The sequence below is a fragment of the Polypterus senegalus genome, chromosome 15 (assembly GCF_016835505.1).
Source record: "Polypterus senegalus isolate Bchr_013 chromosome 15, ASM1683550v1, whole genome shotgun sequence".
In the NCBI taxonomy this organism is placed as follows: domain Eukaryota; kingdom Metazoa; phylum Chordata; class Cladistia; order Polypteriformes; family Polypteridae; genus Polypterus; species Polypterus senegalus.
Window position 1 is genome coordinate 93591095 of NC_053168.1, and position 17096 is coordinate 93608190.

At 37.4% G+C, this 17096-nt stretch overlaps 1 protein-coding gene across 1 annotated transcript in view; it reads right to left on the reverse strand.

Moving 5' to 3' along the window:
• Window positions 1-722: 722 nt before the first annotated feature.
• LOC120515796 (brain and acute leukemia cytoplasmic protein-like) overlaps window positions 723-17096 on the reverse strand; it is a 152788-nt gene continuing 136414 nt past the window's right edge. Inside the window, exon 3 of the mRNA XM_039737106.1 lies at window positions 723-3496. Coding sequence (XP_039593040.1) covers window positions 3355-3496 — 142 coding nt within the window. The 3' untranslated portion in view covers window positions 723-3354. The remainder of the gene's footprint in view (window positions 3497-17096) is intronic.

The window sequence follows — 17096 nt, forward strand, 5'->3', positions numbered from 1 at the left end:
TACAAGTAAAACACAGTCCCAAATGTTCAGACATAACATATGTGACAGATAGGGGGCGCTGTCGTCCCCTTGAACCCTCAGATCAGATGCCAGACACCAGGTAAAAGTCCAAATATTTAATTTATTTAGACTACACAGTGCACAAAGCACCCTACACTCCACGACACTCATACAATAACCAATCAATATACTAACAATGAATCCTCCACTCTCCCAGATGTGTTGCCACCCTTCCTCCCGACTCAGCTCTTCGACTGTCGGAAGGCAGCACCTTTTATTCCCGCCCAGATGTGCTCCAGGTGGCTGATGCTGATCTTCCGGCAGCACTTCCTGGTGTGGCAGAAGTGCTGCCCTTTGCACCGGAAGCACTCCGGGCATCCTTGGCAGGTTCATCTCCCATCTTGCCTGGTGTGGCAGAAGTGACAGTTCTCCGGGTCCCGCGAGGTTTGGGTCGCCCCCTGGCGGTGGCCACGGTTCCCAACAGGCCAGAACCTCTTTGTTCCTTTCCCGTGGTCCTCTCCTAGTCCAGGGCGGTTGCCCCCTTGTGACCCAGAAGCTATTAATGTCCCTTTCCAGCCCCTCCAGGCATCCCGGCCAGGTAAGAACCCCAGACATCTGTGACACATAGTATATTAATTTATTATAATACTGGCAGAAAATAAAAACATAAACAAAAGAAATAAATATACAGGAAACAAGAATGAAAAATGAAGGTAGGAACATGGAGGAAGCATTTTTTTTATTAATTTTTTAAACATGCTTACATACTTGATATTGGATTTCCAGCACAATAACAAAACATTTAAGATACTTATGAACAGAGTTAATTAATATTACATGGGATGAATTTTACTATTCAGAATCAGCTTACATATTTAATGGCAGAGTGAAAAGGTGATTCATAGCAGTAACGTTAAAGCTTAGATACTGAACAAAAGGTGGAACAGTCAATGCTGCCATGATTCCTGTCTGTTATAGGGTTAAGAAAAAAAATAATTAAAATGCAATATATTGTTAAGCTTTTAGCAGTTTTACCTATGGAAATATCTTGCACTTCTTTTCATGCAGTATTTACTGTGATATTTGGTTTGCAGACTCCAGTACAAAACAAAAAAAAGCAGTAATAACTTTAGTTATCTATTGTAAGCTGCTTCTAACAGTTCACATGTTACATAATATATTACAAGTGTCTTTAACATGATAAAAATACCATTAATGACAACAACATACTGCAAAAGTCTAATAATTAATTGTTCATAGACTGTTTATCGTTGCTTTATAATGGATACCTAAAGTAAAATGTCACCAAATAAGCTCAGTTGTGTTATCATTGAGTTGTTCAAGATGTTAAAAATTAGTATACTCTACATAGTTTGAGTGCTGATTTTCAACAGCAAAAACATAAATGTAAAAAAAAAGAACTACTGTTCCTAAATTATAGAAAATGTAAAGGACTAGAACTGACAATCCTTGTATCAACAGATAAGTGACTTTTTTGTTTAAACTTTACTTTCAATCAATAAGTGGCTTATTGGCTAGGATCATATTTGCAGTACATGATGAAGTAGCAGATAATCAATCTGTTCCTTAATTTTATGGGTCTGAATTTCAGTTCCTGCAGAGTAGCTATCTGTGTAGTTTGTATTTTCTGCACGGGTTTTCTTCAGGTACTCCAGCTTTCTTCCACATGCAAAAATCATTCAAATTAAGTTAACTGGTAGTTCTTTGTGTGTTGGTTTGAGCTAACATGGATGCTATTGAAAGTCTGCTCTGTTTTGGAATGTGTAATTTCAGGATTAGGCCCCAGTGCTCTACAGTCCTAAAAATTGAATAATCAAATTAAGTATATAGATGGATGAATTAGTATATTCAGTGCCAAACTAGCATGTAAGTGTGGATAGTGTCTACATTTACTGGAATCTGGCAGTAAAACACAAAATATTATCTGCAGCATGGCATGTTGAGAAAAGAAATGTGACGTCATGGAATATTTAAAATGGAAATCATGCCTAACATTTGCTGATCAAAAAACAATATCTGTGTGTTTCAATGTGCTGCCTCCTGCAGTTTTGAACATAGACCAGTCTCCACAAAAGGAGCCCTAATACCAGCACTTTGAACACAAAGAAAACAAAAGAAATCATAGCCTTGTAAATTATTTTATTACATTAAGGTGTGTTTGCATAAGAATCAGTATGCTACTCAGGTAGTGCTCTTGTCTTGTGCCATGGGAAAAGTGGGTTCAGATAAAAGACAAAGAGACAAAAGGCAAAATTCAGATGTACAAAGTTAATGGAAATCACATCGAAATAGTGTTTCAGCCCCAGAGTTTTCAGCACAGCATCTGCACATTTATAACTTGACTTAATGGAGTATTTGATGGTCATAGTTACAGTTTAAAATTCTAGAACTTTGGAGAATACAGGTCCAGTTGAAGGTCAAATCTTTCAGCGAAAACAAAATGGGACTATTTTCACATTGTGCATTCTGACGCATGTTGCTCTTATTCATCAATACACATATAAAACTACTTACTGTATTATTAAATAACTACTGTATGTTTTTTTCGTATTTCTGCAGTTGTTATAGTGAAAATTAATTGAACTGAATTGACCATTGTTGATCTTCAACACAGAATCTAAAGAAATATATACCTCAGCAAAATGTCTACTAACGGAATGAAAAGTTCAAGAATGGTTGCATGAGTGTATGTCATGAACAATGTAAGTTAACTGCTGCTGCCAATACTGAACATGGCCATGACATGGCTTTGGCAAAGAAGTGTGTGACTGTTTAATTGCTGTAATTGCTCTCAGAGACTGTTGAAAAAGACAGATACTTTTTGACTTACCTTAGTTCTCTCTTTCTCTCTCGCTATACATACAGTATATATTATATAAACATATACATAAAAATGTCTTGTTTTATATTACAGAAACATATATCATATTACATTAATCAATTTATGAAAGAAAATGATTGTTTACAATATTTTAAGTATCTTAGAATCTTTTAAGGTTATATAAGTAATTTGGTACTTTGGCATATCTAAAACTGTTCTCACAGGTCCCAGGTTTGTGGGATGTTACAGAAGCCTCATTCCTTTTGTGGCTCCTGAAGGCACTCAGCTGTTACTACTTACTAGCTTTTCTTCTAATCATTTGCTGTATTTACAATCTTTCATCCATATGCTTCTGTTTAGCTCATTTTTAATTTCCTTAAAAATAGATGTAAAATATAAAAATGGCTGAAGCATCACCAAAGACAGAGCAACAATACAGTAATCATATTTTGCTCTTTCTATCCTAAATTGATTTTCATTAATTTTAAGGAAAGGGATGATCCTTACAACCCTCAGTTCTTTGCAGGGACTTTGCTGCCATTTTTAAGGGACATATTTCTCTGAAGTCTTTCTGTTTGTGTTGTCGTTCCAGATGTCTTCTGCAGGATTGTTATTGACTTCCTGGCTTGAGACTTCTCTTGATGCACTGTTGATCTGTCAAATAAAAAACAAAAGAGTGGTACAAAACATTGATACTCCAGTCATTTATGATTTTGGGTTTACTACTATAGTTACTTGAACATAATAATACTCCACATTTAGAACATATTTCCATTTTAACAGAAGGAAAAATCAGCTTCCACAACAGTTCCTGATTTAGCACAGTTTTAGTGAGGAAGTATAATTTTTTATGATGAATGTGCTTTAGTTGACCTCTCAACGAGGCATCCTAAGGCATAGGCTTTGACTGATCATCACCACTTTGCTGGCTTCATCAGCTGTTCAGTTAGGCTCTCAAATGACTTTCAATATAATATATCAAATTTCAGCAAATATTTTTTTATATTTCTGAGAATATGCTTATGTATTGCAGGTTCTCCAGTCTGTGTAGCTTACCATGTTCCACTTAAACTAATGATAACTACGCATTTTTGACATGGTAGAAAATGTATGCAAATTGCAGACTGCTTTGATTTTTTAATAAATTAAATAAAATAAAAATTTGATATATCTTACTTATACTATTAAGTTTCCTCCTACATTTCCACCTTGTAGATTCTGCTGCAGAATCGCAACGTCCACTTTTACCAGTCAGATGTCTGCATTTAAAGCATCATCTTTTTGTCATTATGATTCTTGGGATTTAATCCAAGTATTTAAGGAAGTTAGATGTACATTATGCTTGTTATTCATCTGGAACACTGATTAGATTGCCAACAATTATGACAGTACTAATTAAGGACGAATTATAATTGATTTGTACATTTTGAGGTATTAACCAGTAAATCCATGTTTTAAGTGCTTCTGAAAGACTAGTTTCTTTGTCTACCACATTAAATCATAAGATAAGTTTTGTTCAGAACAGATATCATTGCCAAAAAATGTGTTAGTGCCTTAAATATGGTAAATATGATAATATTGTAGTGACCAGTGTAAATAGGGACAGAAGGACTCACAGCTTATTAATCCAAAATCAATTATATGCTCTTCAAGTTAAACAATACCAGACAAAAATTTATCAGATCAAATAAATCAAAAAGTAATATTTCTAAATAATAAAAAAAGGTTCCCTTAATTCTCTGGCCGCACTCATGCATGCATTGGAGATGCAGTCTTCTGACTTCACAAGTATTTGTCATAGGTCTTCTACTGTTAGATATACAGCACATATTGCCTTCGCCAGTGCCTCTTGTTTCAGAATAACAGATGCTGGCAATAAGGTGCATGTCACTCAGAAATCCATGATTATGGCAATTCCTAAAAGACACAACTTCTGGGCCAACAGCAAACTGTAAACAAAAAGAACAAGCAAGCCTCATAACATCTCTCATTCTAGAAGAAATTACAGGTTTCTCAAGCTTTATTAAGCTAATCTATTCTTAAAAACCCTTTCTTAAGGTGAACATTTGTAATGTGAATGCCTAATTACCAATAATTTAAATGGAAAGCTTTTTAAGTGTTCCCTGTCTCCAGAAATGTCATTGTCTTTGATCAGATATTAATAAAACTGTTTACAGATTCTTTACCACTTGAAGTTTAACATTCAAATGCAAGTCAACATTCACATTCTCTTCAACTATTTCATAATCTTTTTTGAAGCTATGATGCTGAAAACAATGTTGTGGAGTTTGACCCCCAGACACAGACAGAAGGACTCAGAATGTCCCCAAATACACACTGTTTATTTTACTATTCCTGCAACACACAATGCAACCACAATTACTCTCAATAACTCAGTCCTTATCTTTTGACTCTTTTCTTTCTTTTTCTTTTCTTCACTGCCTCCAATCCTCAGCCTGCAAGCTCTGTCCTCTTCCACCCGACTCTGGCTCCCCGAATGGAGTGAGGCGGCCTCTTTTATACCACACCCAGAAGTACTCCAGGTGTTCCTGAATTAAGTCCCGGCAGCACTCCCGGGTGTGGTGGAAGTGCTGTGTTTTAAATCCGGCTCCTCTTCTGGCAGCACTTCCGGCTGAGGCAAGTGCTGCAGACCACGGCTCTGGAATTATCCCAGTTGCCTCTGTTGGTGGTTACGTAACCCAATAGGCTTGAACGTTACAGCCCCATGCTTGTGGCCCCGATGTAACCCAGGGTGGCTGTCCTTTCCTGTCTCAGGGAATGGCTTGCCCTTTTTTTGGTCCCCTGCTATCCCAGGCTTCTGGACAGAGCATGATCCCCTGCTGTCCATCAGAAATGTGAATAGTCAAAGTGAACATAATTGTCATCTCAACCATATACAAGCATACAGAGAGCAGAAATGATAAAGCTCAGGGCACACTGTGATCACATAGTCCAAATAAGACAAAACAGTGAGCAAACAAGCAATACCATGCAACATACTATTTAAATAGGCAATGAATCAATACAATTACTACTATTATTTCACAGAGACTCATTAAATGAAAGTTTCACAGAGAGTTATCACACAACCTGGCAGATCTGAGGCTATAGTAGCTTTTTCTAGATCACAAAAGGAGGAAGAATCCATGAAATAATCCATGAAAGGGGCAAGTGTGATCTTGCACAATTCAGCAGGCATTGAATACACAGTGTTTAAACAATGTGTCTTTCAGAGAAAGGAGAGGCACCCCGGATAATACTTTGGGCTGAACCCACTATTCTCTACGGACATATTGGAATTGCTGTGCCAGACTGTAATGTTGCCGGTCAAAACACTCTTGATGATGCCTCTGTAAAAATGAGATGAGAATGGGAGATGGAGGGCCTTTTTAGTTAAGTGGTGTTAGACTGTGTGAAGTCTTGAGTGTGCAGCGAGCAATTTGGCAATCTGTACAATCTCCACAGACAGCCTTTGATACAAATTGTGATGTAGTCAGGGCAGATACTTTCTTGAAGTCAACCATTTTCAATGCTATGTGATTACACAACAGTTGACCATTTAATGCAGAGACAACAACATTGACAAAGTTTACTGATTAGTAAACTTGATGATGTAATTGGAGCTGTGTGTGGCTATATAGTCATGAGTCATTTAAATTTATGTGAAAATTCAGCTTTATTGTTGTGTGTAAGATGAAAAAGGATATTAAAAGACATATATTCAAATTTTTATGAAGCTTCTATTCATGAAGATAGGGAAGTCTGTCAAATGTAAACGTGGAAAATAATTTAGATCAGCTAACATCACATTATAATACGGCCTTGAGAGATGTCCTGTGGCTCTCCTTAAAACAAAAATGATCAAAGCACATAGAAACTCTCCTTGGTTTAACGAGAAGATTCGAGCTCTCAAATTAGAGTGTCAAAAACTGGAGTGCAGATGGAGAACAACAAAGCTGCAAGTCTTTCAAACTGCATGGACAGAGAGTGTTAAAAAAATAAAAAAAACTCTCTTTAAAGCTAGCTCAGACTACTATTCTAAAATAATAGATAGCAATAATAAAAATCCTCGGGTACTGTTTAGAACAGTGGCTAATTTTACAGATGTTAATTCAGATCTACAGTGTGAAATGCCAACAGACAGATTTAGAACAGACATTAGCAGTACAGACTTTATTAACTTCTTTAATGAGAAAATTAAAAACATAAGATCCCATATCTCAGCATTACAGTGCAAACTGCATACTAGTTTGGCAGTCCCTGTCTCACGTTGCATTCAACACTTTATAAATTGTAATCTTATAACAGAGCAGGAAATCTTGACTTTAATTTCTAAAATGAAACCTACTACTTGTTCCCTAGATCCAGTGCCAACAAAACTAGTAAAAAATGCAATGGATGTTCTTGCAGTGCCAGTTCTTAACATTATTAATAGTTCATTATTGCATGGCACAGTACCTGATGCACTACAAGTGTCAATCATCAACCCATTACTTAAATAGTCAGACCCAGACCCACGTATACTTAATAATTATAGACTTGTTTCAAATTTACCCTTTCTCTCTAAAACACTTGAAAAAGTAGTCACCAATCAGCTTCAGTCACACATTATGGATCACAACTTATTTGAGAAATTCCAGTCTGGCTTCTGAACTGGTCATAGTACAGAAACGGCCCTAATATGTGTTTTAAACAACATTTTGATATCCTCTGATGAAGGAAACTCCACTGTAATTATGTTGTTAGACTTAAGCGCAGCGTTTGGCACCATAGACCATTCTATTTTACTGCATAGGCTCAAAAATGATGTTGGGCTTACAGGCATTGTCCTTGCTTGTTTCAACTGTGTAGCATATGGCTGGGGCTCTTACCCAGCTGGGACGCTTAAATGCTGGGAGGACCGGGGGAGCAAGCATGGCCAGAGTGTTACCTCTCCTGGGACGCTAGATGGCAACCCCCCTGGGTTGCAGTGGTACCTCAGACTCCCGCAGGGCTTCATGGGAGTTGAAGTGTGGTGCAGCCCTGCTAGGATCTGCTGCCAGGTGGCGCTGCAGCAGTAGCTGCTCAGCCCTTTTGAGCAGTTCTTCTGCCACACCCAGAAGTCCTGCCGGAAATGAGGAATCAAGCACTTGGAGCACTTCCGGGTGCATTATAAAAGGAGCCAGCAGTCACTACTTGGGAAGCCAGAGTCGGTAGGAGAAGTGACGAAGCTTGAAGGAGAAGGAAAAGAGTGAAGAAAGAGACTTGTGGTATTGTGCTCTGCTTGAACTGTGTTATACTTGTGGAGAATGGGAAAGGTGTTTCCCACAAGGGGAAAAGAAAAAATAAACCAAGTGTGCATTGAACTTGTGTCCCATGCATTGCTGTATCAGTTTCAGCTGGCGGTGCCAGCCTGGTGGGCCACAGCTATTATTTATCAAATCAATTCCAGTATGTACAGAAATGTGCTGACGTTACTCCATCATTATACACAGAACTGAGAGAAGGTATCCCGCAAGGTTCAGTACTGGGACCTTTACTGTTTTCACTTTAAATGCTTCCACTGGGATCTATCATTAGAAAACATAATGTTAATTTTCACTCGTATGCAGGTGACATCCAGTTATACCTTTCTTTTAGAACAAATAAAGTTTCTTTGATGTTGTCTTTAATTAGTTGTGTTAGTGAATTAAAGGAGTGGATGGATGAGAACTACTTGTCTTTATCTATACTAATAAAAGGCAAAGCCCTCACTCACTCACTCACTCACTGACTCACTCACTGACTCATCACTAATTCTCCAACTTCCCGTGTAGGTAGAAGGCTGAAATTTGGCAGGCTTATTCCTTACAGCTTACTTACAAAAGTTGGGCAGGTTTCATTTCGAAATTCTACGCATAAGGGTCATAACTGGAAGCTATTTTTCCCCATATAATGTAATGGAGTCTTGATTTGGAGATTGCCGCGGGGGGGCGGAGTTTCGTGTGACATCATCACGCCTCCTACGTAAGTACGTAGAGCACAAGGAAGAACTTCAAACAGCGATCAGCACAAAACGCCATTTCACAATTGAGAAGGCAGAAAAACATTATGAAGCAAATGATGCATACAAGCATATTCATAAGTACAGCTACTGCGGAAACAAAGCACGGCGTGAACCGTAAGTTTATATTAAATTAAGTTCATAGGCTACCACTAGCGCTTGTAATTTAGTGCCTGCCCATATAAGGCCGTCCATCAGCGGCAATCCAATACAAACACTGCCGGTAAATATTCACGTGTGAAGGACTGTGCTTATGCAGAGGAAGATGAGATGGTCAGGGTGGTGTTTGGCACAAACTCATTGAAACTGCGAGAGAAAATTTAAGTGCCGGGTCTTAGCTGACATTACACGAGATGGCACCAGTACAGCTGGGAACCTTCGATGCAAGAACACCAAGCGGCTCACGTGAACTGACGCAGTGCACAGACAAAAGCAACAGTTCCAAAGAGTGCTGAACAAAACCGAATTACACAATTGAGAAGGCAGCAAAAAATATGAAGCGCCTTATACATACAATCATATTCATAAGTGCAGCTACTGCGAAACAAAGCACACGGTGGAAAAAGTGAATGTCCTGCTAAAGGAAGACAGTGTAAAAAAACCCGTGCATGCAGTTTGTCACATCACAGATAAAAGGAAGACGAGCTGTTTATTGATGCAGTAAGGAACTAATCGATGAATGAAACCTCTTATCTTTACAACGATTGACAAACACGGAATGTAACTTGAACACATCCTACAAATACGAGCCTGATTGAAAGAAATAATGATAATCAAATCCTTGATGACAGCAACATTCAATAACACTCACAAAACAATTACTGTATATTGACAATCATGTTACGTTATTTTTAAAATGTTCCCTTTTCTTTTTCATAACTTCTACTTCTCCACTGCGATACACGGGTATATATATAAATGTATATATATACCCGATCTACAATACATACTTTAGCATAGACAACCACGCTGTGGGGCAATTGTAGAGTCTTCGCCTCTAACGCCGACATTCGAGGTTCGATTTCCGAGAGGGTGTACTGACTATGTACACGCGCTACCTGATTCATTTTACCTTCGCATCTCCTTGGTTTGGGACGTATGAAAAATATTAGGTTAACGCAGAATCATGTTACGCTATTTTTAAAATTTTCCCTTTCTTAGCACAAGCACAGCTGAGAAGCTTCGATGCATGTACTCCATAACGCGCTAAAAATAACGCATTTAATCACACTTTCAATTCCAAGCAAACGGGAACTTTTGTCAATGCATGATTTCCTGGTACATCCATTACACTGATGCACACATCACAGCTACAAAAATGTTAGAGTCGGAATAAAGCGCTCCTACGACTGATCATTTCGACTTCCCCGAAGCCTTGATAAAAGCATGGTTTTGTGCACACTGAAAAGCAAGCAAAATTAGATGCATTACAGAAAGCGGACTTTGTGGCTCTTACTGGGGATCATTGGACTTCCGTGACCGTTAGTAATTCTAAATACATCTAATTACAAAATGTTCAATGATCACACTGTTTTAGCCTAATGTACAAAATAATTTTGGCTAATGTTACTCAGAGTTTAAAGAGTAAGCTGGTCAAATTACCTTTTATGTTTCTGACTTATTTTTTAAGAAGAAAACTGCACTTTATGGTGAAATTTTGGTTATTATTATTTAAAGACAATACTATTCTGAAAATGTACTTAAAGTACTTAAACTACCACTTTATTTTTAAGTCTGCCCAATTTTAACCAGGGATGATATTTTTGTTTCTGTTTTGAATTCAAATGCAGTTTAAAGGCTTTTTTTTTTCAGAAATTAAAACAGCTTCAGTTTACAATATTCATGTCCATGTCTATTATTTGATTCTGTAAGCCCACTAAAACCGCTTTTAAATAAAAAAAAAAACACATTTGCGATTTGGGGCAAATTTACGTGTCGATTACATACGATTAATCAAGATTAATTCTTACACAGCCTCTAATTAATTGGATTAATTTTTTTAATCGAGTCCCACCCCTAATATATATATATATATGTAGATATATATATGTAGATTTGTATATATATGTGTATATACAGTATATATGTAGATATGTATATGTTGTATATACAGTATGTATATATATGTGTGTGTATATATACAGTATGTGTATATATATGTATATGTATATATGTATGTGTGTATATGTGTATATATATATAACTGTATATATATATGTATAGATGTGTATATATATATATATTTATATATATGTTTATATGTATATATATGTTTATATATGTGTCTGTGTGTGTGTATATATGCTGATCGCAACAATATTATGTCATCATTTAACTCAGTGGGAATCACCATTAATTTTACCGGATTAGCCCGCAATCTAGGAGTTATCTTTGACTCTAGCATTTCATTTAAAGCACAAATTACAAAGTTGTCTAAATCATGTTTGTTCTATCTTAAAAATGTTGGGAAATTAAGACATTTTTCTAAATAATAATAATAATTCATGTATTTACTTATAATAGGATTGACTACTGCAATTTGGTGTTTACTGGATGTTCAAACTGTTCATTATGCAACTTCCAATTGATCCAAAATGCTGCTACAAGAATTATTACAAGAACAAGAAAATACGAACACATAACTCCAGTTCTTTTTATTTATTTATTTATTTTTTTTCCATATTACTCTCACTGCACGACTCGGAGTATTTGTCATCACTTTTAGAATTAGAACTAGAATTAGAACAATCTAGACAAGAACAGGCCATTCAGCCCAACAAAGCTCGCCAGTCCTATCCACTTGTTTCCTCCAAGAAAACATCAAGTCGAGTTTTGAAAGTCCCTAACGTCTTACTGTCTACCACACTACTTGGTAGCTTATTCCAAGTGTCTGTCGTTCTTTGTGTAAAGAAAAACTTCCTAATGTTTGTGCGAAATTTACCCTTAACAAGTTTCCAACTGTGTCCCCGTGTTCTTGATGAGCTCATTTTAAAATACAAGTCTCGATCCACTGTACTAATTCCCTTCATAATTTTAAACACTTCAATCATGTCACCTCTTAATCTTCTTTTGCTTAAACTGTAAAGGCTCAGCTCTTTTAATCTTTCCTCATAATTCAACCCCTGTAGACCTGGAATCAGCCTAGTCGCTCTTCTCTGACCTTTTCTAGCTGCTATGTCCTTTTTGTAGCCTGGAGACCAAAACTGCACACAGTACTCAAGATGAGGCCTCACCAGTGCATTATAAAGGTTGAGCATAACCTCCTTGGAGTTGTACTACACAGATCGTGCTATATAACCTAACATTCTGTTAGCCTTCTTAATGGTTTCTGAACACTGTTTGGAAGTTGATAGCTTGGAGTCCACTATGACTCCTAAATCCTTCTCATAAGGTGTACTCTCGATTTTCCGACCGCCCATTGTGTATTCAAACCTAATATTTTTACTTCCTATGTGTAATACTTTACATTTACTGACATTAAATTTCATCTGCCACAAATCTGCCCAAGTCTGTATGCTATCCAAGTCCTTCTGTAATGATATAACGGATTCCAAATTATCTGCTAATCCACCTATCTTGGTATCATCTGCAAACTTAACCAGCTTGTTACTTATATTCCTATCTAAATCATTTATATATATTAAAAATAGCAGCGCCCTAGCACTGACCCCTGTGGAACACCACTCTTAACATCGGCCAGTTCTGATGAGGTTCCTCGCACCATCACCCTCTGCTTCCTGTGTCTGAGCCAATTCTGCACCCATCTAAAAACATCACCCTGAACTCCCACTTCTTTTAACTTGATGCCCAACCTCTCATGTGGCACCTTATCAAATGCTTTCTGAAAGTCCAGATAAATAATATCATAAGCTCCACTTTGATCGTATCCTTTTGTTGCCTCCTCATAGAATTCCAACATGTTAGTAAAACACGACCTCCCTCTTCTGAACCCATGCTGACTGTTCAGAATAACTCCTGTCCTTGTCATGTGTTGCTCAATCTTATCCTTAATAATTCCTTCCATTAATTTTCCTGTGATGCTTGTTAAGCTTACTGGCCTATAGTTGCTTGGATCTGCCCTGTCACCCTTTTTATATAATGGGATGATATTTGCCATTTTCCAGTCCTTTGGAATCTCTCCAGTGCACAGTGACTTCCTAAAAATATGTGTCAAGGGTTTATATATGTACTCACTAGCCTCCTTAAAAACACGAGGATAAATATTATCTGGGCCTGGTGATTTGTTTGAGTTCATCTTATTTAATCTGAGCAGCACTTCTCCCTCTACAATTTCCAAATCCCTCAGTACCTCCTTAGTAGTTGCGTTTACCTCTGGCAGGTTATCCACTTGCTCACTTGTAAACACCTCAGAAAAATTCTTAAATCATTACACTGGCTCTCTGTTAAGTTTAGGGCAGATTTCAAAATCCTATATAGGATATATAGGATATAATCCTATATAGGAAACATATAAAGCCTTAAATGACCAAGGTCTGGCTTACTTTTTTGAACTTATCATGACTTATAAATTAGAACATACATTAAGATCTCAAGATGCTTGTCTGCTTATGATTCCAAGGATTAATAAAATAACAGTGGGAAGTCGAGCTTTTAGTTCCTGGGCCCCTAAACTGTGGAATGGTCTGCCTGCTACTACAGTATAAGAGATGCCCCTTCGGTCTCAGCTTTTAAATCCCAGCTGAAGACTCACTACTTCAGTTTAGCATATCCTGACTAAAGCTACTGATTAACTGTACATGCTGCATCTCTGTTGTTAGTCATTAGCATTAAAGCACAAGAAATATGATAGTTACAGGGAGAACGAAACAAAACACTGTGCAATGTGCTCCACAGTATATGGAGCTTCAAACTAGTTGGGATGCCTCTGCGTTGGATCGATGAGGTAGGCACTGGACAGCCGTCGTGACATTTAACCCTCGTTTACAGCTTCTGGGTGCATACTACCCGTAACCCTTCACTCAGTCACTCGACTTCTCATCAGGATGGTGGTGTAAAGAATTAAACAACTCATCTTCATGGTGTGAAATGATTGGATCACCAATTCGTTTAGGCGATGTCAGAATCAACTGGATGATTGTGAGTTAACGGTAGGTTATTTCCAGAAAGGTGGAGCAATGTGTCACACATCGGCAAGGAGCATGGCAGAAATTGAGTCCTTTTTCGGCAACAGGGTAATTTCAAAGGGGCCTTGGCCACCACGGTCACCAGGTCTGACACCACTAGAATTCTTCCTTTGGCATATGCTCAAAGGAAAATCTTTTGGAACAAGCCTCGCACAGTGAAGGATTTAAAGGAAAACATTTAACGTGAAATTGATGCTATTCCCACCCAAGACGCTTGAAGATATGTTCATGAACATGGAGTGCCGCATCGAAATGTGTCTGGCAGAAAACGGAAACCACTTCCAGCATCACATGTAATGCAATTGATTACATATATTTCAAGGAATATAGCATATTTTTCTGGTTCAGTTTCTTCATCCTAACAGGAGTTACAACAGAATATTCGGGGCCTCTTTCGAGTGAATCTCCCGGTATAATTTGTTACTAATCCTCACCTATTCTGTTTCTCTTGTCTGTACTCAACTTGGTGCCACTGCCTTGCTGCCAAGTTGTTTTGCCTGCCAAAGGTAAAGTTATCTCTGATGGAGGATCGCAGGAATTGTCTGGTAGAGGAGTCCTTCATCGGATTGGCTGGCCCAACACTGACTCATCTGTGGAATTGCCAATAGGAGGAGGCAGTTTAATGGCCGAGGTCTCCAGGATTTTAAACAATTCCAAATCGTATTATGCAGTACCATCTACCTTTGAATTCTGCTCTGTACTTGTAATATTTCTATTGCACTATTATTATATTGTATTGAGGATTACTCATGTTCTGTTCTGTGTATAGTATTGTATTTACCCCCTTTTTCTGACACCCACTGCACACCCAGCCTACCTGGAAAGGGGTCTCTCTTTGAACTGCCTTTGCCAAGGTTTCTTACATTTTTTTGCTACAAGGGTTTTTTGGGGAGTTTTTTCTTGTCTTCTTAGAGAGACAAGACTGGGGGGCTATCAAAAGGCAGGGCCTGTTAAAGCCCATTGCGACACTCCTTGAGTGATTTTGGGCTATACAAAAATAAATTGTTATTGTATTGTCCATAATTGTTTCTGGAGTGCATTACCCTGTTTAAGATAGTTAAGGAAGCAACTTTTCCCAAAAAAATCCCAGCATCCAATGTGTTACCATGGAAGACAAGAAGGAAGTAAAGGATTTTGTGAAGCCCATTTCCCATCAACAGCACTATGTAACAGTGCTCAGTCCAGAAATGGTCTGAAACTCTACTTAACAAAATTGAAGATGTAATTGGAGCTGCGTGTGGCTATGTAGTGATGAGTCAGGAGAGTCTTAATGTAAGCTATTTAAATAATACCAGTTCTGCTGCTTCAGCATAAATAAAATAAGAAGGGGATGTGTTCTTTAGGAGACTGGGGAACTACATACAGCTGAGCAATAACCACCAGGGTGAAAGAGACCTAGGGAGTTTTATGAAATGGAGGGAAAATGGAGGGTGGAATGACCTGAAGATCAATTATTTGCTTTGGGTAAGAAGGAAAAATAAGCTTTGGCACCAGTTAAGTGGTCTGATCCATGAAGCAGAAAAGGGAATGGGTTTCTGAGGTTCTTTATTTGAAATAGTTTCTGCCAGAATTTCTTGAAGAGAATAATGGCAAGGACTAAATTTATCTCCTTTGCTGAAAGGCGGTTTTGTTCTTTGACTGAGGTAGAAACATTGATATTATTCCTGTGTCTGTTGTTGATTTGGATTTTAATGTAATCCCATTGATTTTGTTATTATTTTGGATTTGCTGTTTCTGCACATATTTCTTTTGTATTGTAAACTTGTCATCTGGGCTTTGCTGTTTCAGAGTTATGTCTTTTAAACTTGTATAAGTCTGAATAGGAGTAGAACTGCAAAGCATGGCTTTTCAGTGTGCTTATTTCCTATATATATTTATAATACAAGGTAAACAACATAATTGGATAAAGGGTCATCTATTCATTGTTATCATGGGTTTGTTAGCTGTAGGGTGTAAGGCTGGCCTACCTATCAGTTGATTTATTAACTTTTTTACAACGTTGCTCAGGTGCTGTCAGGAGGGCCTGATGCCAGGAGTAAATTCTCATTGTGTTATAAATGAACTTTCACTACAGCTCACTTTTCCTGATGTCACCTTTTGAAAAGTCTTCAAATAGTAAAATTATTTTCTATTGAAGGTCAATAACATCAAGTGATTTTCTTATTCAATTGTGTCTATAGTTCTCTGTGTGAAGAAAAAGTTCCTAATGTTTGTGCAAAATTTACCCTTAACAATTTTCCAACTATGCTCTTGTGCTCTTATTGAACTAATTTAAAAGTAACAGCCTTGATCTACTGTACTAATTCCTTTCATAATTTTAAACACTTTAATCTCTGATGGCTTAAAGATCGTATTATCTTTGGATGCAGAAAAAGCATTTAATATGGTTGAACTGGACTACATGTTCATTACATTGCACAAATCTGGGTTTGGCTCAAACATATGTGTGTTTGATCAACTACTGTATACCAGTCCAGAAACTTCTGTTTGTAATAGCAACATTATTTCAGACTACTTCAAACTAGAATGTGGTACTAGACATGGATGCCCCAGTCATCACTACTATTTGCAATCGCCATTGAGCCATTGGCTGTTCACTTTTGAAATGCTTTTGAGATAAAGGGAATTATCAGAGAAGGACTTGAACAGAAAATATCTCTATATGCAGATGATATGGTAGTATACATAGCAAATCCACAAAATATTGTGCCTACAGTCCTAACAGCACTAGCAGAATTTCATAAGATATCTGGACTCAAAATTAATTTGAATAAAAGTGTGCATTTTCCAGTGAACTCACTAGTACACAACGTTAGATTGGGCTCCTTTCCTTTTATCATTGCAGACCACTTAAAATACTGAGGAGTAAACAAGTAATCATAAAGCTCCTTTTCAACAAAATTTTGCCGTCTACATGGAAAAATGCAAACAAGGTGAGCATTGATGATCTACCCTCCATCTCACTTTTTTAACAGGAAAAATTAACATTGTCAAGATGAATATCCTTACTAAGCTTCTTTTTCTATTTCAAAGCATCCCCATATACATTAACATTAACAAATCATTTTTTAAGAAATCAGATTAACTT